The sequence below is a fragment of the Ochotona curzoniae genome, unplaced genomic scaffold, assembly GCF_017591425.1.
Source record: "Ochotona curzoniae isolate NIBS_2020 unplaced genomic scaffold, NIBS_Ocur_1.0 scaffold_4506, whole genome shotgun sequence".
Taxonomy (NCBI): Eukaryota; Metazoa; Chordata; class Mammalia; order Lagomorpha; family Ochotonidae; genus Ochotona; species Ochotona curzoniae.
The window spans coordinates 4,516,348-4,537,806 of NW_024467119.1; the positions used below are offsets into that span (position 1 = coordinate 4,516,348).

At 54.1% G+C, this 21,459-nt stretch overlaps 1 protein-coding gene across 4 annotated transcripts in view; it reads right to left on the reverse strand.

Moving 5' to 3' along the window:
- Positions 1-3,459: 3,459 nt before the first annotated feature.
- The window catches only part of USP46 (ubiquitin specific peptidase 46), a 54,418-nt gene continuing 36,418 nt past the window's right edge, over positions 3,460-21,459 (reverse strand). For 2 of the 4 annotated variants that reach the window (XM_040966867.1, XM_040966864.1), the window contains exons 6-9: positions 12,071-12,154; positions 9,423-9,620; positions 7,049-7,127; positions 3,460-6,727 (exon numbers count right to left, since the gene is read on the reverse strand). In XM_040966867.1, the coding sequence (XP_040822801.1) occupies positions 6,626-6,727; positions 7,049-7,127; positions 9,423-9,620; positions 12,071-12,154 (463 nt within the window). In that variant the 3' untranslated portion in view covers positions 3,460-6,625. Of the gene's footprint in view, positions 6,728-7,048; positions 7,128-9,422; positions 9,621-9,882; positions 10,475-12,070; positions 12,155-21,459 lie in introns of those variants that run through there. The other 2 variants (XM_040966865.1, XM_040966866.1) reach the window with 2 other exon arrangements.

Below are 21,459 nucleotides of genomic sequence, written 5' to 3' on the forward strand. Positions count from 1 at the left end.
TTCTGTTGAGTAAAATAAACTAGACCCTGAAAGACAGCACTGCAAGTTCTCCCTCAACCACAGCAGTTGAAAACACAATGTAATTACGAGGTTCTGGGAAACATGGGGCACTGAAACGCAGCTGGCTAGACAGGGGTCCCGAGCTCACCAGACCGGCCCCCTGACGGCTCGCAGGCCAGCCAGAGGTGCGGGTGGGGGCACTGCTTCTGCACCCCCACCTCGCAGGAGCCCAAGTCCTCGCTGCACACACTTCCCACCGAGGCTGCGGTGGGGCCGTGGGCAAAGCAGGGCCTCTGCACTGGGGTCACCGGCAGGAATGCCTCCTTCTAAGGAGTGGCCACATACTGCAGTCCCCAAGACAGTGGAGGCCAGTGGCAGGCACCCCTGCTCCCGGGTGTCCTGGCCTTGGCCAGTGCATCTTCCGGTCACCTCCTGGCTGAGGTCCCTGGACTCCCTCTCCAGTTGGCAGGTGCATTGGGGCCATGAGGCTCAAACCCAGAACAGGAGGGTATGGCTGTCAAGAGGGGCCCTGCAGCTTCCAAGGACTGCTGCCTCCAAGGCAGAGCCCAGGCTGCTTTCCCGGCCAACCGCTGCCACTGTGGTAAGGGCAAGGCAAGACTTGAGCCCAAGCACCCAACTTCCCGTGGGCGGCACCTATGGACGCCACACGGCCAGGATGTGCACCTTGTAGGGGAGCCCTTCTTTGGTCACATCTAACGTCCTGGCTGACACTGGTGGCTTATAACCACCACAAAGTGATTTTGCCTTTGTCTTTTAGCTCTGAATGGGCTTTGCTCAAAGCACTGTGAAACAAGGAACCTTGAAGAGCGTGAGCGTGGGTGGCTCTGCCGATTCAATCCCGTCACAGCGCTCAGCTTCACGCCCTGCCTCATTTTGTAAAATCCACTGTTAGGGGGTGTGGTAACACGTTGGTTGAAGCTGCTCCCAGCAGTGCCGCCATCCCACAAGGGCACCAGTTGCAGCATAGCAGCTTCACTTCTGATCCATCCCCTTGCCAATCTGCCTGGGAGAACGGCGACAATGCTTCCACATCTATTAGGACTTTCAATAGGAAGTTTCACTTTCTTAGAAAACTGATTTATTTGAAAAGCAGAGACACAGAGAGAGAGCTCCTACCTGCTGGTCACTCGCCAACAGCCAGTGCTACTGAAGCCAGGAGCCAGGAGCTTCACCAGGCACCTCGGCCACCACCCATTGTTTGCTAGGCGCACCAGCAGGGAGCTGGACTGATGGAGCAGCAGGGACTGTCTGAACTGCACTGTGGCTCGGGATGCAGGATGCTGCACTCCACAACGCCCCCTACCCTGCCCTTGCTCTTCTACTGAGAACTGAAGGAAATGCTCAAGGCCACTGCTGCTACACAAGGCACTCAGGCTTGATGTTTAAGTCGAGTCATTCCCAGAAGCAGCTGAAAGGCAGGATGGAGAAAAACTGCTCCAAGGAGAAAAGGAAGAGGCTGGCTGTACGGCAGAGCAAGGCCAAGGGGCTGCCTCTGTCCGCCAGGCCGCACTGGGAGCTGCACAGAGGAGGACTGGCAACAATAGGACCCCAGTTACCCATGCCACTCATGCCATCTGGTGCGCGCCATGTGCACACGCCTGAAGGTAATTTCCCACACTTGGAGATTGCAGCTGTGGGCTCTCCCGCTGTGTGGCATTTCACTGGTGCCTAGAAAACTCCCAACTTAGGGCCCAACGCACTGGCCTAGCAGTTAAAATTCTCGCCTTGCACATGCCAGGATCCCATATGTGCACCAGTTCTAATCCTGGCAGCTCCACTTCCCATCCAGCTCCCTGCTTGTGGCCTGGGAAAGCAGCAGAGGACAAACCAAAGCCTTGGGACCCTACACCCACGTGGGAGAGACCTGGAGGAGGTTCCTGGCTCCTGGCTTCAGATCAGCACAGCACCAGCCATTGTGGTCACTTGGGGAGTGAATCATCAGACGGAATATCTTCCTGTCTCCCCTCCTCTCTGTATATGACTTTGTAATTAAAAAAAAAAAAAAAAAAGCCTTACCAACAAATAAAAATACACTCACAATTTGGGTGTGCCGTCATGTCTGGAGGGGGGGGGATGACCGACTGCGCCATCTGACCACCACCAGGGCAGCTTCCTGTCTCATCCACCCATTTCCACTCTTCATCACAGTGCCCAGTCCATGGCAGGCGCTACAACCTGCTTCAACACCTCTCCCCTGAGGCATACTGAGACAGCCACGGCACGCCCAGGAGAGCGAGCTGACCGGAAGCACTCCTTCCTTCATGTTAGTCCAAGGCAACGGGAATGTGTCCCTCTGTACACGGTGTCGTCGGCATCAAGGGAGAGAGCCAGAAGGGACCAGCACGGTAGCCTAGCGGCTAAAGTCCTCACTTTGCAGGCCTCAGGATCCCACATGGGTGCCAGTTCATGTCCCAGCTCTCTGCTTGTAGCCTCAGAAAGCAGCCAAGGATGGCCGCCAAGAGACTTGGGACCCTGCACCCACATGGGAGACCCAGAGGAAGCTCCTGGCTTTGGATCAGCTCAGCTCCAACTGTTATGGTCACCTGGGGAGTGACCCAGCAGATGTAAGCTCTTTCTCTCTGTGTATCTGCCTTTCCAATAAAAAAATAAAATAAAATGTTGAACAGGAGTAACACAGAACGCAGTTCCTGCCCCAGAAATTACTGTATGGGTGACTTGGTAGTGGCAGGCCTATCCTACAAGCTGCATTTAACCAACGGTCCACAAAAGTAAAATACGCTAACTAGGTTTGTGGCCTTCATGGCCTAACAGATGCTATTCGAACTCAGTCAGGTTCAACTGCACCGTGCAGGGCAGGGCTGGGCACTGGGAGACACACCACAGTCTGGCCTTGCTCCTGAAGGCAGGGTCCGGATCCTCAGCAGGACCTAGGCTCCCCTTCACCTACCCACCGTGACAGCAGGTACCACTGACACCACAGGACAGAGACATCTAATCCCCTTGGGGAGTGGTAGGAACCCCACTGCACATCCTGGGAGCCAGGGGTCGCCGCAGCTCAGGAACAGACCCAGAGGTCCCTTCCCCAGCGTGGGGAATCGATCTGCCACTCCTTAACTGGTAGGTATTTGCTGCAGTTTGAGAGAAGGGACCCACTGCCATGCCCACCGCTCGCCAGACTCCATGGCCCCAGTATTCTCCACTGTGTTACCCAGCAGTTACCAGCTTCTGCATTAACTCTGTGAGCCTTTTCCTTCCAAAGGTGCCGAGTGCTCCCTGCAGTGCTGGTCGCAGCAGCCTTCGCAGCCAGGCTGCCTGCCTATGTCCCAGTAAGCACACGCTCCCCGTTTCCACTGCTTTGCAAGTACGTGTGGGACGATGCAGCCTGGCCACCAGCTTCCTCTTGCAAAAGGGAGTTCAAGTCCACATGTGTAGCACGACCCAGATATAATTCTCTAAAAGAGAATTCCTATTTTATTATTTTATTTTCTTTTTTTTTTTTTTGCAAACAATTTTAGAGGCAGAGTGTTCAACTGATTGAAATGTCACAAGATTGACATTATTGCTTAAAGTGCTTGAATTGGTTACATTAAAAAAAATTAAGGTACAGATTATCCCAAATAAAAACTACATTTTTTTTAGCAACCAAACCAAATGAACGCTGCACAAATACAGTAACTACTTTTAATACAGAAACGGAAGCCAAAAATAAATTAACACGATGCGAGGAAAGAGAAAGGCAATTACGCAGAGAAGCAGAGAGAACTTCCGCTGGCCCGTGCCTCTCTCCTGAGCTCACCACAGCGCCGAGAAAGGGCCGGCCACTCAAACGGCAAACTTCATCACACATGAAGAAATGCAAGGTTTAAAGATAATAGCCATCTGCAATAAAACTACACTCGATATCTAACATAAGCGTTCTGCTCCACACAGTTCACAGCCACGGTCAGGAATGAAGGAGACCCATGGAAACCCACGCACGGGGGACACTTCAGTCTTTTTATTTTTCCCATTCCATCTTAAATCCAAAAGAAATCAGGCCATCCAACCACACACCACCCTCTTCCCATGCAAGCGGGCGGTCCATGGGTGTTGGTCCTTGCTAACTTCAAGCCGGTCCGCTTTTTACAGCCTGGGCACTAAACACACCGAAGCAGCAGGCCGGCCGCCAGCACTGTGCTCTTCAAGGAAGGGCAGCTGAGCCGCCCGTGCCAGGAGGTAACCAATGAAACAACGATGCACTCCCTTCGCAAAGTGCCCAACACCCAGCAGTGGGCACCGCGCGCTTCCGCCGCCCTGCTGCTGGACCTTTGTGCTCTCTGGGGGTCTGGAGAGGGCATCTCCCACCGCCCTCGGCTTTGCACCAGCAGTCGGGAACAGACAGCGACCGTGTTCACAGGCCACCAGCAAGAGATGCCCCGAGGCACAGATGCAGCTGCCAAGTCTGTCCCACCTGCCGAGGACGGAGTGGGACGCGGAGTGGGACGCAGCCGCCAGGCAGCTCCAGATCCCACACAGTGAAGGCGTGGGGGACAGATGCATTTTGGTCTATTCCGATCTTCTCTGTGTCATACAACCACTTTGAACACTGAATTTTAACTCGCTCTATTAAAAGAATTATTTCAGTAAAGTCACTGGAACATGTTTCACATACGCCCCTCCCTCCCAAAAAAATAAAAGACCAAACCTGTGACTTAGTGTATAAATACTACTCTTACCAGCTTCCAACTGAAACACTTTTGTCTAATAAATTAGCTTCAAGAGTTGTTTGAAAGACGATTTTAATAGTTTCTGTTAGGAATCAGTTCCAAACGTGTCAGAGTTGGACCTAGGTTCTCTGCAGCTTTGTAACTAGCAGCGCACGCGTTCCCCAGGGCAGGCACCTGCCCCTGGGGGGCGCTCCTGCTCCCAGATCAGCGATGGCTGCATGTTTAAGGAAAAATCAGAAAACTGTTTCTCAGTATGAATGTGCCCTTACACAGGCAAGGCACGTTTGTCGTCTGCATGAAGGTCACCCTGTTCGTCCTCTCTGGCGAAAAGCTTCAAGTAGGGACCGGCGAAGTGTGGGCGTGCGCACATCCGTCTCGTCTGCCAGCAAGTTCAAGATATTCCAAAAATACCAAATCCAGCTTGAGCTGGGTAAAGTGCTATCCTCCTCCAGGCCGCGCAGGGGCCTGAGTTCTCACTCGCAGTTGGCGTTCACATTACGCCCAGAGTGTCCTGGCCGTTTGCGCGTGTGCCGGGGGCCGGGCCTGCTCAGAGCACTGCGCAGGGGAACTGCCTGCCTCCCACACGGCAGCTACGTTGTAGTATTTATAGAAAACCATAAACCAGCAGAACACCAAACTGACCCTTTTAATCAAAGGTACAATACTCAAATGCTCTAATAAATACAGACATAACAAAAGTGAAAAATTAAAATTAAAAAAAAAAAAAAAGGCAAAGTCACTTTAGAGAAATGAGGTTCTTCCCGAACACTCCATCTTCTCGTGCCTTCTCAGGGTCTGAGCCAAGGAAACTGCCATCTGGCGCCAGCCTCCACCTGTCCGGAGAAGCCTTCCCTGGCCCGTCTTCCAGTCCAGCCAGCTCCAGGATGCCCTCCCCAGCAGGGTCAGCAGGTGGCTGAGGGCTCGGAGCAGTGCCCCAGCCGCTCCCCAAGAAGGACGCGGGTGCTGCCTGGCTGAGGAGGGCTGGGAAAGAGGCAGGCCCCACAGGGCCCCACAACATGGGGAGGACCTCAAAGCCGCACCGGCAAGGCAAGCTTGGCCATGCCAGACACGGCAGAACCGCAACCCACAGGAGCTAAACCCACACAGCCCAGCACATCTTCCTGAAACTTGGTTTTGGTAGAAAGGTAAAAAAGGGGACTCTGTTCTGTCCACATACGTCCTCCGCGTGGCCTTGCCTGCCCTGAGCTCCGCACTCCTCAGCCCTTGCAGACACGGTCTGCCACACAGCCTTGATCCCCTCTGTCCACACACACGTCCTCCGCGTGGCCTTGCCTGCCTGAGCTCTGCACTCCTCAGCCCTCACAGACATGGCCTGCCAACCCACAAGGCCTTGATCCCCTCCGCCCACACACACGTCCTCCTCGTGGCCTTGCCTGCCCTGAGCTCCGCTCTCCTCAGCCCTCACAGACACGGCCTGCCAACCCACGAGGCCTTGCTCCCCGCCACAGGCCACGTGGACGGGGCCGTGCGTGCGAGTCACTCGCTGCCACTAGCACACACTTGATACTGGAGGCCCAGGCTTTGGGGGGACACAGACACCGGAGGCAGCATTGAGGGGTCACACGTTACAGGAATGCACAGGAAGGAGACCCAGGTGGCCAGCACTGCCTCCATGGCAGGAGTGCCATCCCAGCTCGGCCAGCCAGAACGCGTGCGTGACAACCACCCAACCCCAACATGGCAGCTGCCAGGTCAGCCTTTCCTTCCGACAATCTCATTGCTGGGAATTCGACCTCACGCTAAAACCAAACCAAGAGTAGTGCTGCGTGGAAAACAGAGGGAGGGAGGCCAAGGTGGACCGTGGAGACCAGGAGTGACCTTGCGGGCGGCCGGCGGGAGGAGGCCAGTCTGCGGGGAGTCCAGGTCCCAGCGCCAGCTCACTTCCCCCGCGGCCAGTCGTCCCAGAGTCCCTTCGCTTATTCTCTTGACTGATAGAATAAAATATACCCAGATTCCGAATTTTTGGATATGTCTGATGTCAGGCCATAGAATTCCTCGATGGCTTGAGCGTCTATTTTCTACAATGAGGAAGAAACAAAACCATATGTGAGTTAGTAAGAGTCCCAGTGCAAGGGAATGAAGGAAATCCCCAATGACAGCAAGGAAACCCTCAAAGGCGAGCGGATCGTCCCATGCACGTGGCCGAGGAAAGCCAGCAAGGCAAGCCACACCCCCACCGCTCCACCGCCAAGTGGGGGTGCTGCTTCCAGCAAGCCACAGCAGCACCTTCCCCCTAATTGACCTTATCCTACCTCAAACTGCCACCCCTAGCCTGGCCCTCCACACCGACACATCCCCCATCCGGACCCTAGCCTGTCCCTACACCCCGACCCACTGACCTCCACGATGTCGTCATCAAACAGGAGCCAGAAGCCATGACTTTTCACAATGGTGATGTAATGCCCGCGATTGGGACCACTGAAAGGAAGGAAGAGCAGCGGGTCACTGTGGAGGCTCAGGGCGGGCTAGGGGTGGGAACTGACATGGGGAAAAGCGTACCAGGAATGTGGTGAACTGCTATCCGTGTCCAGAACTCAGGGTGGGGTGCCAGCCTGCCTAGGAATCCAAGTGTGTGCAAGCCAGAGGGCCTCCAAACAGCAGCCCACTGGGAAATCAGATCCTCAGGTCAGCAAAAACCAAGGAGCCATTACTGAAAACCTACTGCGGGCCAGGTCTTATCAGGGGGTCAGGAAAAGAACAGGGGGCAAACTAAACACACACACATGCACACACATGCACACACGCACACACATGCACACACACACACACACACACACACACACACACACACACACACTTTCTCAGGTCTCGGAACCACGGCTGACCAAGTTCCAGAATTCCACGAATGGGAAGAGGTCTCCACAGGGCACCAGCCTTGCAGGTGGCTGTTACCAGGGCTCTGCCAGCACGTCCTGGCCACAGCAGGTTTCCTCACAAGCCACCCAGTCCCTGCCCGTGCTCTCCCTCACGTGTGAATTGTGTAAGGCCTCCCACCACAGCAAAATGCACCAAGAGCTGCTCACCAGGCCTCTGGACTGCCACCCCCAGAATCAGGAGACCAGGACACTGCCCCAGCTGGTCCCAGCCCCGGCACCAGGACACTGCCCCAGCTGGTCACAGCCCCCAGCACCAGGACACTGCCCCAGCTGGTCCCAGCCCCGGCACCAGGACACTGCCCCAGCTGGTCCCAGCCCCCGGCACCAGGACACTGCCCCAGCTGCTCACAGCCCCGGCACCAGGACACTGCCCCAGCTGGTCCCAGCCCCGGCACCAGGACACTGCCCCAGCTGGTCCCAGCCCCCGGCACCAGGACACTGCCCCAGCTGGTCGCAGCCCCGGCACCAGGACACTTGGGGAAGGGGGGCAGGGGTAAGCTACACACAGGAGTAATTCAATGGGGTGGTAAATGTGCAGAGGAAGAGCCTGTGAGGACACTGGGGGACACAGGAGGTACAATGTGGCAACACGGGATCTGAGAAGAGAATTCTCCAGAAGGAAATGGGGATGGGGGTTGGGAAACATAGGCCATGTGGCTCCAAGATGGAATTTTCTAGAACAGATAACAGCAAATGCCAAGGGCCTGGGGCAGGGAACAGCAAGGCGGCCAGGTGAGCCAGGGTGAAGTAGAAGGTGGAGGGCCGGAGAGGCTGTGAGCTGAGCTGCCAGCAAGATTAGGGAACACCAGAGGCGGCTAAGGTTCAGAATCCACAACCAGGAATGCCGACTAACAACAGGGAATGGCAATCAGCAACACAGAAAGGGCAAAGCCACTCCCTGTCTGGCCAGCATCCCGGGGCCCCAGTTCAAGTCCTGGCTGTTCTAACTCCAGTCTAGCTCCCTGCTTATGTTTCCTGGGGAAGCAGTGAAGTGGTCCAAGAGCTGTGGCTCCTGCACCTACGGGAGAGACACAGATGCAGTCTTCTGGCTCCTGGCTTCAGCCCTTTGCAGCCCCAACCACTGGAGCCATTTAGAAAGTGAACCATCAGATGGAAGATCTCTCGCTCTCTGCCTTACAAATAAATAATCTTTTAAAAAGGAAAGAAAGGAAGAAAGGGGTAGGAAGAGAGAGAAAGAGAAATAAAGATAGAGAAAGAGGAAGGAAGGAAGGAAAGAAGGAAGGAGGGAGGGAGGGAGGGAGGGAATAAGCAACTGTCCCTAAGGGGGACTCTGTGCTGAGTTTATTGTATTTTTGCATTCTTGAACCACTTCAGATGGACTGCTTCTCATTAACCATACAGGAGGTATCCCCTGGCTCTGTTTGTCCCATAAGATCTATTAAGTAAATAGATCTTTTAAATAAAAAGGCAGAGTTACAAAAACAGAGAGGGGGGAGAGAGAGCGACAGAGAGAGATCTTCCATCTGCTAGGTCATTTCCCAAATGACAACATGTAATCAGGGCTATTCTACAGTCAGGAGCCAGAGCTTCACTCAGGCCTCCCATGTGAGCGCAGTGACCCAAAGCTTCTGGGTCATCCTCAGCTGCCTCCCAGACCAACCAGAAGTGGAACAGCCAGGACTTGAACTCGTACCGCTTTCAGTGCTGTCAGTACAGGCAGTGGCTTAAATCGGTTCCAGCGCAGTGCCAGCCCGTCTAGCCAGTTTTCTGCCTCTAGGTAAATACAAGGTTCCGAGAGCCACAACCTAGGGAGGGTGCAGCCAGGTCTGTTCTGGCAAAGCAAGAAGCTCCGTGTGGATGGGTGAGACCGCCTCACCTGCCACAGTGGACGACCACAGCCACCAGGTCATACATGCGGTCGAGGTTCACAGCGTCACTGGATGTGTTGAAGAGCCGCAGTTCCAGGGGGAAGACGACGCGGTAGGACAGCTTAGTGTACCGGTGCAGCTGCTCCATGTACTTGAACCGCTTTAGATGCAGGGCCAGAATCATGGGCAGCTTTTTGACTCTCATCCTAGGAGACCATGAAACAGTAAGCCAGCAGGACCCAGGAGCAGTGGGGGCTTATTTTATAACCAGGGGTGCAGGAGAGGCCCGCAGACCGAGTCAGCCAGGCAGCCACTCACTCGTGCCCACTCCCCACAGCACTGCCAGAGCAAAGCACAGCCCTCATGCATGTGTGTGTGCATGCGTGCGCACGTGTGTGGTCACAGGAGCCAGCCCTGAACAAGAACAATGCACTACTGCTTTCTGCTGCCCGAGAAAACTGCCCGGACAATCCAATCCTACAACACAGGAAGGGGCTGTTCAGCCTGGTGGTTAGAGTGCTGCATGAGACGCGGCCCACAGCACAACACCCAGGGTCAGGATACAGGTCCAGGTTCAAGGCCCAGCTTCCGGCCAACACAGTCAAGAAGCCCAGATGGCCAGATCCCTGCCACCCACATGGACACCAGGCTTTGACTGCAGCACAGGCTGCCATGATGCCAGCAGACGGACCATCTCTCCATGTTTGTCTCTGCTTTACAGATGAATCAACCTTTAAAATGCAATGAATCAGTAAATGGCAGTGAGGAAGGTGACCAGGGCAAGGGTGTGGTTGCTTGGGAGAACCTGAGGCCTGGCAGGTGGTTCCCTGGCATCGGGCATCAGGTATGCCAAGCTCACACTTGGGCCCACTGCTCCAACCTGCGAAAGCCAATCCCGTTGTCCAGCTTGGCTTCCTCATTCAAGGCAGGGGTTCTCTGGGGCCACCAAGGCAGACTGCAGAGCACCTGGTGCTGTGAGTAGTGGGGAGGTCTTCGCGGCCAGCAGAGGTCCCGGCCCAAGGCCTCCGACGCACACCAGTGCGCTGACGTTCTGTGAACCCTGCAAAAGGACCCGCTGCCTTGCTGCCGGGTGCAGTAACTCCCAAGCACAGGAGGGCCAGCGTAAAGGATACTGGTGTGCATTTCCATGTTGTGAGACTTGAAGAGCATGAATGCTAGGAGCATATTACTAAGAAATCTTCCTAGGTGAAACATCACCAGGACGCTAGAAACACAGGGCACTTGGCCTTCACAGGGACATGCACAACTTCCGGACTAGAGGCCACCTGCGTGCCACATATGGGAAGACCTGGGGCTGGCCTTGGGGCCACAAGGACAGCGACTGGGGCATCTCTCCCGTCTCTTACCTGCCTCCCACCTGCACTCTTGCCGAGGTGACCAACAAGGAAAGGTACACTGGTCTGGAGGGAGGATGGATAACAGCCTCCCACCTCAGGTCACCTCTGAGGGTCTGGCGGCAGCCCTGCGCACCTGAAAGCTCCCCTGACTGCTGCACCACCACTGCCATGCGGAACGACTGGTCACATGAGTGTGTCCAGAATCTGTCACTAGTCCTTCTTACCTCCTGTTCCGGCAGCTGCTGCCCTGCTCCCTCCAGACACAATCTACCACATGACAGACTTACTCTCTCAGGACGAGTCCAGTGTGCTAAGTGCCACTAACACCAACGCTGGGCACGTTGTCAGCCACATGTTAAGATCCAGCGCTAAGTCACTGATGTAACTTACCTTTAATCCCACTGTTGTGGTTGGCATATGACTCTGCCCTTGAACTCAGGCACGAGTCTGAACTCTGGCATCCTGAATCAATGCCACTCAAAGGCTGGAAAGTACCCCAACTGTGGAACTCAGAGCTGGGCCAGCACCGTAGAGCAGCAAGTAAAGCCACCGCCTGTACTGCCGGCATCCCATATGGACACTGGTTTGAGTCCTGGCTGCTCCACTTGCAATCCAGTTCCCTGCTAATGTGCCTCAGAGGGCATCAGAAGGTGGCTCAAGTCCCTGGTTCCTTGCAACCTTGTGGGAGACTCAAAGGAAGCTGCTGGCTCTTGGCTTCAGATCAGCGCAGCTCCAACCACTGTGGATATCTGAGAACTGAACCAGTGAATTGAAGACCTCTGTGTCTCTCCTTCTCCCTTTCTCTCTCTCTCTAACTCTAACTTTCAAATAAATAAACAAAACTTGAGCGAGACAGAGGGAGAAAGAGGAGAGGTAGGGTCCCTGGGCAGTAACTAAGGGGAGATTAGCTATACAGCAGTGCACCCTGGTAGCTTAGTGAGGAGAGAGAGGCCAGGGAGTGACAGCAACAGCCAGCCAGGCGCACGTGCCATGTGTTGTCCTGTATTGCCGGACTCTGCCAGCAGGAAGCCATCACGGAGCCTGCCTCACCTGCCTCAGGCATCTCATGACAGTTCACCCAGACAGGCTACGATGCTACTGCAGTCTCACCTGCCTTCCGGTGCAGGCATGGGCAGACACTCAGGTCTTGCTGAATGAATACACGAATGAATGACCAGACAATTGCACCAAGAAATGATCCTCCAAGGCTGCCATTCTAGCCCCCGTGAAGCCAGGCACATCGCACAGCTGGGTCCCCGCTCCCCAGCCCAGGCTGCCTGAGCCAAACGTGCGCCTACCTTTTCTGGGCCTCCTGCTTGCTGCAGCAAGTTTCACAGTAATACTTCTGCTCACTGCACAGCGTCTCGGTGTTGCTGAAATCTCTGTAGAGAAAACACTGATGTACGTTCTGTAGGTCACATGGGAACCCAGAGCTGCTGGGGGAGAGTGGGCAGAGAGCCACTCGGCGAACAGCCCTCTGAGACCTGGGGCTCTGTGCCCGGCCGCAGGTGCACAAGCTGGGTTAGGAATACACCATGGAGAGTTTTCACATGTAACTTTCTAACACAGGTAGACATTAACTGGGATTTCCCAGTAAGACAGGGACAAACATATGATTTAACAGAACACCTGCCAACTGAAAACTAAAAATAACAATAGAAAAACACTGCCAATAGTAAAAGTATCATGAATGCACTAGGCTGAGAAAAGCAGGTTAAAACTTAAGATAATGGTGCAGGCACCACGGTGCTGGTTTGAGCCCTAGCTGCTCCACTTCTGATCCAGTTTCCTGCTAATGACCTTAGAAGACAGCAGAAAAGACCCAAAGCCTTCAGACTCTGCACCCACATGGGAGACGCTTTCAGCTCTGACATCGGCCTAGCCAGCTGACACCACTGCAGTCATTTGGGAAGTGGATCGGTGGATGTAAGCTCTCTCTGCCTTGCGCCCCCCTCCCCAACTCTTTAAAACAAAGAAACCTTGGAAAATAAATAAATAAAACAAAAATCAAGATAGACAAACCAGGAGACAAGTACATGGCAAAGACTAGAATGTACTTGCTACAGAACAGGGCGTCCTCAGAATCAGCAGAAGGAATTTCTTACGGAGGACTAAGTCGTCCAATCTAAAAGCTCTGGAAGAATTAACAGCCCTGACCTTTCTAGCCCTGGGAGAGTATTTTATTTTTTTATTTAAAAATTTTCTTTCTAGCATTATTTATATGATTGTGAGGGATTCACAGCTGTGCGGGCCTCTGGCTGGGGGGAGGCTCAGGTATGGAGGATGGGGAGGGGAGGAACATTTCACTTTTGGTTTGGCTTGGTTTTTCTCCTGTGCTCACCAGACAGGAAGGAGAGGCAGCTGCTGTTTGCTGGTCAGACTGCATCAGCACCCGGGATGGTGGGCAGTTACTCAGTGTGGTAATTCAGTGACACCTTCGAGACCCTAATGTGGGAAAGGATGGTACCTGAGAGGCTTATAAGCTCTGAGAAGTTGTTGGTTTCATAGCTCCAGGGTTGAGAAAATCTTTGTAAGGTCTATTGGTTGACAAAGTCCACCTTTGTGCATCACACACCCAGAAATGCACAGCAAAGTTTGGTGGAGAAGATCGTCCAACCTGTTCCACTTTCCAACATCTGATGAGGCACTCCATGTTCCCTGCTGGCCTAGAGGAGCTGGCCATCATGTCCCCTGGGGTACCTGGGCTCCACACCACACAGGCATCAGTCACAACACATGCTCCCCAAGGTAGGATCATTTATTTTGTGATTTTTCCCTCTGGCTGGGCTCTGAGTGCAATTGGGTAGCCCCCCAAGAAAACCTGCCTGGTGTGACCTCAGGCTTGACTCTTGAGGGCACCAGCCAATGTACATACCGGTGGACACAGCTGCCTGGTCAGTTCTGCCCCAACCTGCTGGGGTCCATAAGTGTGGAAGACTGGTGTAGAAGAATATTGTTCCATTGCAGGCAGGGCCGCAAGGAATTACCGCTGCACGGCAGGGCCCGGCAGATGTCTCTGCATCCACCTGAAGGCATTTCCACCTCCCTTTGCATGGACACTGGACAACCCCGCTGCAATTTCTGTAATCTATTTAGGCATTGTCTGACACTGCGGAGTTGGTCTTTACTATCAATGTGAGCTTGAAAGCTGATGCTGCTGGTAACGTCTTGACAAAAGAGCTGGTAATGTCTTGGCAAAACAGCCAGAGACAATTCATGCTGTCTCTGTCCCTGTCTCTGCTGCCCCCATTGGCCATGCTTGATCTTTAGGTGCCTCCTTCCATGATGCATTTCCTCCCTTAACTGATTCAAGATTAGGTTGTTGAATGAGGATTGTAGTAGGAATGTGTTACTGATTGATATGCACCATCTACTGAGAACTTCTTGACCACAGGGTCAGGATGGATAAAATCCTGCTTTAAGGTGAAACAAATGGCAGAATTATCCTTAGAAACACCCACCTGACCATGATGTAAAAAGTCTGTGCCAGAGTTTGACTGCTTCTGTATAAATAAAGGGGACAGCTTTCCCTCATTGTCCAACATGATCCTGGAATTGCAGTGGTCCATTTCTATTCTCTTTGTGTCTCATCCACGCACCCTTCTCGAGCCCCGAACTCAGCTGGAGCCCCAAATCGCATATGAACCAATGGGTGCTGCAGCCCAGCCCAGCCCAGCCCACCAGCCACAGACCCAGTCCTCAGGCATACCAGTGGTGCCATATTTATTTGGGGCAACCCCCAATAATTCCCATCAGGCTGCCTCCAGACCCAATTTTTGTACTTGCCAGCCTCTGCTGCAACCTAGCCCAGCCCAGTCCAGCCCACACCCATCTAGCTTTCATGCACACCCATGGGCGCTACAGCTTAGTTCAGCCTGTTCCACTGTCAGACCTGGCCCACACATACAAGAACATGTGTCATCACCTTGTTCAGTCTGGCCCTGTCCCTAGCCCTTTGTTCTCATGTTCACCAGCAGGAGTGACAGCTCAATAGGGGACAGCCCACAGTTCTCCTGCCAAGTATGTTTCCAGCTCCAGATCTTGTACCTGCTAGGTGCTACCGCAGTCTAACCTGACATGACTAGCACTCAGTCCTGGCACCTGCCATCAGATGCTGGCCTGCACCCATTCTAGTTCTCTCTCATGCCAGCAGGTATGACAGCCTAACCTAGCCTGGCTGGTTTACACCCAGACCCAGCCCAAATGCCAGCTGATGCTGGTGGGTGCTGCAGCCCTGCCCAAACTGTCCCACCCCCAGTCCCAGCTCTCACACTTACCTATGGAAGCAAAAGCCCAACAGGGGGGAACCAGAGATTCCCTGTTAGGCTCACCCCCAGCCCTGGGACTCACATGTGCCAGCAGGTGCTGTGGTCCTGCCTGAGACATCCTTCCCCAAGTCAGTATTCACCAGCAGGTGCTGCAGCCTACTTTTATTTTAAGATCTATTTATTTACGTGAGAGGTTCAGTGAGAAAGAGAGAGAAAGAGATTGTCCATTTGCTGGTTTACTCCCTGCATGGCTGTAACAGCCAGTGCTAGGCCACACCAAAGCCAGGAGCCTGGAGCTTCTTCTGGGTTTTCCAGATAGGTGCAGGGGCCCAAATACTTGGGCCATCCTCTGCTGCTTTCCCAGACCATCAGCAGGGAGCTGGACTGGAGTGGAGCAGCTAAGACTCACGTGAATTTCAACAAGAGACCAAGAGACAGGCAGAGGACAAAGATGGTGTCACAACACACAGCACTTGAGGAGCCCTGGGAAGGGTCCAAAAGGCCAGGCAAGGATAATTAACATCAGCCGGAGCAGCTCAAGCTTTCACTTGGGGCCATTCCTATCCTGAAATGGAAACACAATCTTTCCCAGCTTCCTCCTCTCAAAGGACAAGCATCGCTCAGGACACACAGCAATGGGCAGATGTGACTCCATTTTGGTTCCTTTAGTAAGTTTCAAGCACAGCTAACTGGAGCTCTCTGTTTTTGTAAATACACTTGCAGGCTGATTGGTTTAAAGTATGGCCTGAACTTAAGGTGACTGGATTACTTTGTGTTGTACGCCACTTAAATTGCGTGATTTATAATGCAAATCAAAGTTGACTGAATTGCTTGTGATGTGCTGATGTGCACCACCCAGATTGACTGGATAATTTGTACTCTGTGCCAATTAGAATGTGGTCCACTGATTGGATGGTTTGAGAAAAAAAAAATCTCTGGATGCTGCACACCAGTGGGAGCCTGAACACCCTGAATTTGGCCATGTGGCACAGCGGCTCCTGGAGTGCAGAAGGAGCTGCTGTCATCAAGCTTGACTACTGAAGCCCTCCTTATACCTGTGTCCAGCGGGCTTGCTCTGACTCTCTGTGACACTGCCATTGTTCAAATCGGAGCCAAGCAGCCTCTCGGGGACCCCAGGAGCCCAGGCCACCACTGCTACAGGTTCTTGGGATCCGAGTTCAATAAACGCATGGAAACCCATTACCCAAAGTCTGTCTGGAAAGAGTAGGCAGCTGCCACACTCCAACCCTACACTGGCGGCGGGGGAGAAAGGCACACGACCCAGCTAGCATCACCTGTGCCCAGCATCTGTCTCCTGTGCTTCCTTCCCTTGCCTCATCCCTTTCTCTCTCAACACAGGCTGGAAAGACGCCACCACAACCCAAGACTTCCCAACAACACTGCACCTTGCAGCTCCTCTCTTCATGTCTGTATAACAGCAGACATGGGTGCCATCAGTCAAGGTCAAGTTTGAGGGCAATGTAAAATGGGAGGTGGAGCAGGTGTCTATCACAGTGGAAAAGATATTACTTGGGACACCCACATGTCATCCTGGAGTGCCTGGGTTCAGGTCCCCTCTCTGACAGTGCATACTCCGAGAGGCAGCGGGTGCTGGTTCTGGCGACCTGCCCTTCATGTGAAAGACCCTGGCTGAGTTCTCAGGTCCAGGTCTCAACTTGGCCATCCTAGCTGCTGCAGTCACCTCGGGAGTGAACCAAAGCAGGAAAGATCTCTGTTTCTCTCCCCTCTGCTTTCCAAATAACATAAATCTTCTTTCAGATGGGGGTGAGGACATTGCAAGAACACCAGTCTACACAACCCAAGAGATGGAATGGGATGACCTTTACAAGTGCACAGAGGCCACTCCATGCCCAACTTCCTGGTTTCAGGCCACCCCAGCGCACAGAGCCCAGCTCATCAGATCCCCATTACCAAAGGGAAGTCAACCCAGAAGGCTCACTGCCTCAACCTTTTCATGAACTGCCTGGGGAGTCACATCACGGGATTGATGTGGCACAAACCTTGATAACCACGGACCATCTGTGCTACCCAACCAATGCTTAATGATCAGGAAGCAACAACATGGGCCAAGTACAAAGGCCAGCACAGGCCTGTCTCAGGGCATCACGAAGCACACAGCTCCGCGGTCTCAGCGCAGGCCTGTCTCAGGGCATCACGAAGCACAGGCCCGTCTCAGGGCATCACGAAGCACAGGCCCGTCTCAGGGCATCACGAAGCACAGGCCTGTCTCAGGGCATCACGGAGCATAGGCCTGTCTCAGGGCATCACGAAGCACAGGCCTGTCTCAGGGCATCACAAAGCACACAGCTCTGCGATCTCAGACCACTGTCCAACGTGGCCTTAGACGCAGTCTTGGACTTGTCCGCACTCATGAACCACTGCCTGCAGAATCTGACCTTGGTCTCCGGCACCAGCAGTCTATGAACTCAGATTCCAGGCACTGTCTGCCCTGCTCTTCTGTATCAAGTCACTGTGTGTGTGTGTGTGTGTGTGTGTGTGAGCATAGACGTGGGTCATACTTCTTTACACACCAGTTCCCCAACAGCTGACATTACTCCTGACCACTTTGCCCCTCACACAGCTGAATGGTCTCCAAGCCCAGCCGTGCCACCTACCCTCCTGACAGCAGAAATTGGCTGGAAGTGTTGGGAAGCAGCCGACATCTCTAACTCCAAATACTCACCAAGAAGGGAAATGGCTAAATTTTGCCTTTTCCCCTAGTCCCATTTCTGCCACTAACATTGGCACAAAACTTTTTCCAGGCCCTGTAATCATAAACTCAATAATGGCATATTAGAAACTTGTGCCACTCTCTCTTCTCCCTCTGGCCTGCCACCCCTTTCTCCTCCTTCCCCCTCGCCTTCCCACCACCCAGAAAAAGGTCCCTCTACCACAGGGGACATGCCACAAGCCCAAAAGACAAACTCATCCTAGACACCTGGACCACAACGCTTGGAGACAGGAGGCTCAGCCGCAGCCAGTGGGCAGTGGGAAGGCAGCCAGCGACTCCCTCTCACACGCAAGGCCTGTAACCTGCTCTACAGGACTCCAAGTGGGGCCAGTGTTGTGATACAGTGAATTAAGCCACTACCCACAACTTGCCATCACACATGGGTGCCAGTTCAAGTCCCAGCTCCTCCACTTCCGATCCAGCTCCCTACTAATGCACCTTGGAAAGCAGCAGAAGACAAGTTCAAGTGTGTGAGTCCCTGCTGCCCACGTCCTGGCTCTGGCCAGACATTGGAGAAGTGAACCAACAGACGGGAGATTTCCCCCTCTTTCTCTTTCTGTAACTATACCTTGCAAATAAAAATACATCTTTAAAAAAAATGCTTAAAAATAATGAAAACAAAATGCTCAGTAAGGTGCACTCCATCCCAGCTGTTACTGAGAGATCCACAGCACCTTGCTGTGCAGCCCCAAATGGCTCTGGGTCGGAACCCACATGCCCAGGAGAGGAAGGTGCACACACCCAGCCATCGCCCAGTGGCCCCGCTCCACACAGGCCTATAGAATTGAAATCAAAATGGAGTAAACATGACTCATTGCTAACAATACTTCTCGCTTTTTAAACCCCTGCTTTGCTTGCTTGGCTATGAAACTGTAGAGACTGTGAGCTCACAGATGGTGCCCAGTCCCAAGGAATCAAGGTCCGAGACGACTGTCTCATGGACGTCACCAAGGCCTGAGTGGGGTTATCTGCACTGCCGGACTGGAGGGCAGATGGACACAGGCTGCCCAGCTGCTAGGCAGGGAACGTACAGCACCCCCTCTCCTGCTACACTGCCCCATAGCAGCTCTGTAAATGTGCTGTTCAGGCTGCCCTCTGGTAAGGTGTGTCACTCCTGGTTGCTCGGTCGGGTGCCTTCACTCTCACTGTCACTAGGGCTTTGTGCTGTCACTAGTGCATGGAACATTCTGTTTTAGCGGCCAGGTGGGTGCAACAGGTCCACCTGCTTCCAAGCACTGACCCTGACTGTGTTCTTGTAAGGCCTTTCCAGCGCTCACATCCTCCTGCTGGAAGCGGGCAGGTGGGAAGGGGACCCTGTCTCCAGGGCAGCAGGGCAGTCCCGGGTGTGTCCCTCTGGCCACCCAGGTCTCTCCTCATCTCTGCAGCATCCCACCCCTGCCTTCTCCAGAGAGGCATTTCCTCCCCATGAGTGGTCTCCAAAGACACCGAAGGGATCTGGGGGAGGCACGTCCTTCACTGGTTCTCAGGACGAAAGGTCAAATCATTTAAGAGACACACTGCCTGAACAGAGTACGAGCAGGGAGCTGCACCACTTACTGAGCCGTAGGTTGTACATGTGTGAGTGAGTGTGGGAGAGGACTGGGAGGGTGTGAGGGTCTGTGTGAGGATATACTATTGTAATAATATGGGGAAATACGACAGGGGACGGAATATGGGGAGCTAGGGGAAATCCTACAGCCTATGGAATCGTACCAAAAACTAAACAGAGAAGAGAAAAAAGAAGAGTCTGTATGAGCACAAGCGTTAGAGTGTGTACGAGTGTGGAACTGTGGGACTGCTCCGTGGACATGCACGTGAGTGTGTGAGTGTGGAATCATGGGACTGCTCCGTGGGCACGCACATGAACATGTTAGTGTGGATCTGTGGACTGCTCCGTGGGCACGCATGTGAGTGTGTGAGTGTGGAACTGTGGACTGCTCCGTGGGCACGCACGTGAACGTGTGAGTGTGGAATCGTGGGACTGCTCCGTGGGCACGCACGTGAGTGTGTGAGTGTGGTTCTGTGGGACTGCTCCATGGGCACGCACGTGAACGTGTGTGTGGATCTGTGGGACTGCTCCGTGGGCACGCACGTGAGTGTGGATCTGTGGGACTGCTCCGTGGGCACGCACGTGAGTGTGAGTGTGTATCTGTGGGACTGCTCCGTGGGCACGCACGTGAGTGTGAGTGTGGAATCGTGGTACTGCTCTGTGGGCACGCACGTGAGTGTGAATGTGTGAGTGTGGGCCTGCTCTGTGGGCACGCACGTGAGTGTGAGTGTGTATCTGTGGGACTGCTCCATGGGCACGCACGTGAGTGTGTGAGTGTGGATCTGTGGGACTGCTCCGTGGGCACGCACGTGAGTGTGAGTGTGGATCTGTGGGACTGCTCCGTGGGCACGCACGTGAGTGTGAGTGTGGATCTGTGGGACTGCTCCGTGGGCACGCACGTGAGTGTGAGTGTGAGTGTGGATCTGTGGGACTGCTCCGTGGGCACGCACGTGAGTGTGTGAGTGTGGATCTGTGGGACTGCTCCGTGGGCACGCACGTGAGTGTGTGAGTGTGGATCTGTGGGACTGCTCCGTGGGCACGCACGTGAGTGTGTGAGTGTGGATCTGTGGGACTGCTCCGTGGGCACGCACGTGAGTGTGTGAGTGTGGATCTGTGGGACTGCTCTGTGGGCACGCACGTGAGTGTGTGAGTGTGGATCTGTGGGACTGCTCCATGGGCACGCACGTGAGTGTGTGAGTGTGGTTCTGTGGGACTGCTCCATGGGCACGCACGTGAGTGTGGATCTGTGGGACTGCTCCGTGGGCACGCACGTGAGTGTGAGTGTGGAATCGTGGTACTGCTCTGTGGGCACGCACGTGAGTGTGTGAATGTGGAATCGTGGTACTGCTCCGTGGGCACGCACGTGAGTGTGAATGTGTGAGTGTGGGCCTGCTCTGTGGGCACGCACGTGAGTGTGAGTGTGTAACTGTGGGACTGCTCCAAGGGCACGCACGTGAGTGTGAGTGTGAGTGTGGATCTGTGGGACTGCTCCGTGGGCACGCACGTGAGTGTGTGAGTGTGGATCTGTGGGACTGCTCCGTGGGCACGCACGTGAGTGTGTGAGTGTGGATCTGTGGGACTGCTCCGTGGGCACGCACGTGAGTGTGTGAGTGTGGATCTGTGGGACTGCTCCGTGGGCACACACGTGAGTGTGAGTGTGGATCTGTGGGACTGCTCCATGGGCACGCACGTGAGTGTGTGAGTGTGGATCTGTGGGACTGCTCCAAGGGCACGCACGTGAACGTGTGAGTGTGGATCTGTGGGACTGCCCCGTGGGCACGCACGTGAATGTACGAGTGTGGATCTGTGGGACTGCTCCGTGGGCACGCACGTGAGTGTGAGTGTGGATCTGTGGACTGCTCCGTGGGCACGCATGTGAGTGTGAGTGTGAATCTGTGGGACTGCTCCGTGGGCACGCACGTGAGTGTATGAGTGTGGATCTGTGGCACTGCTCCGTGGACACGCACGTGAGTGTGAGTGTGGATCTGTGGACTGCCCCGTGGGCACGCACGTGAACGTGTGAGTGTGTGTACTGTATGAGGGAAAGCATGTGTCTATATGTTGAGTGTGTGTATGTTTACTGTGAGAATGTTTGTGAATATGTGTAAGAGTGCAAGT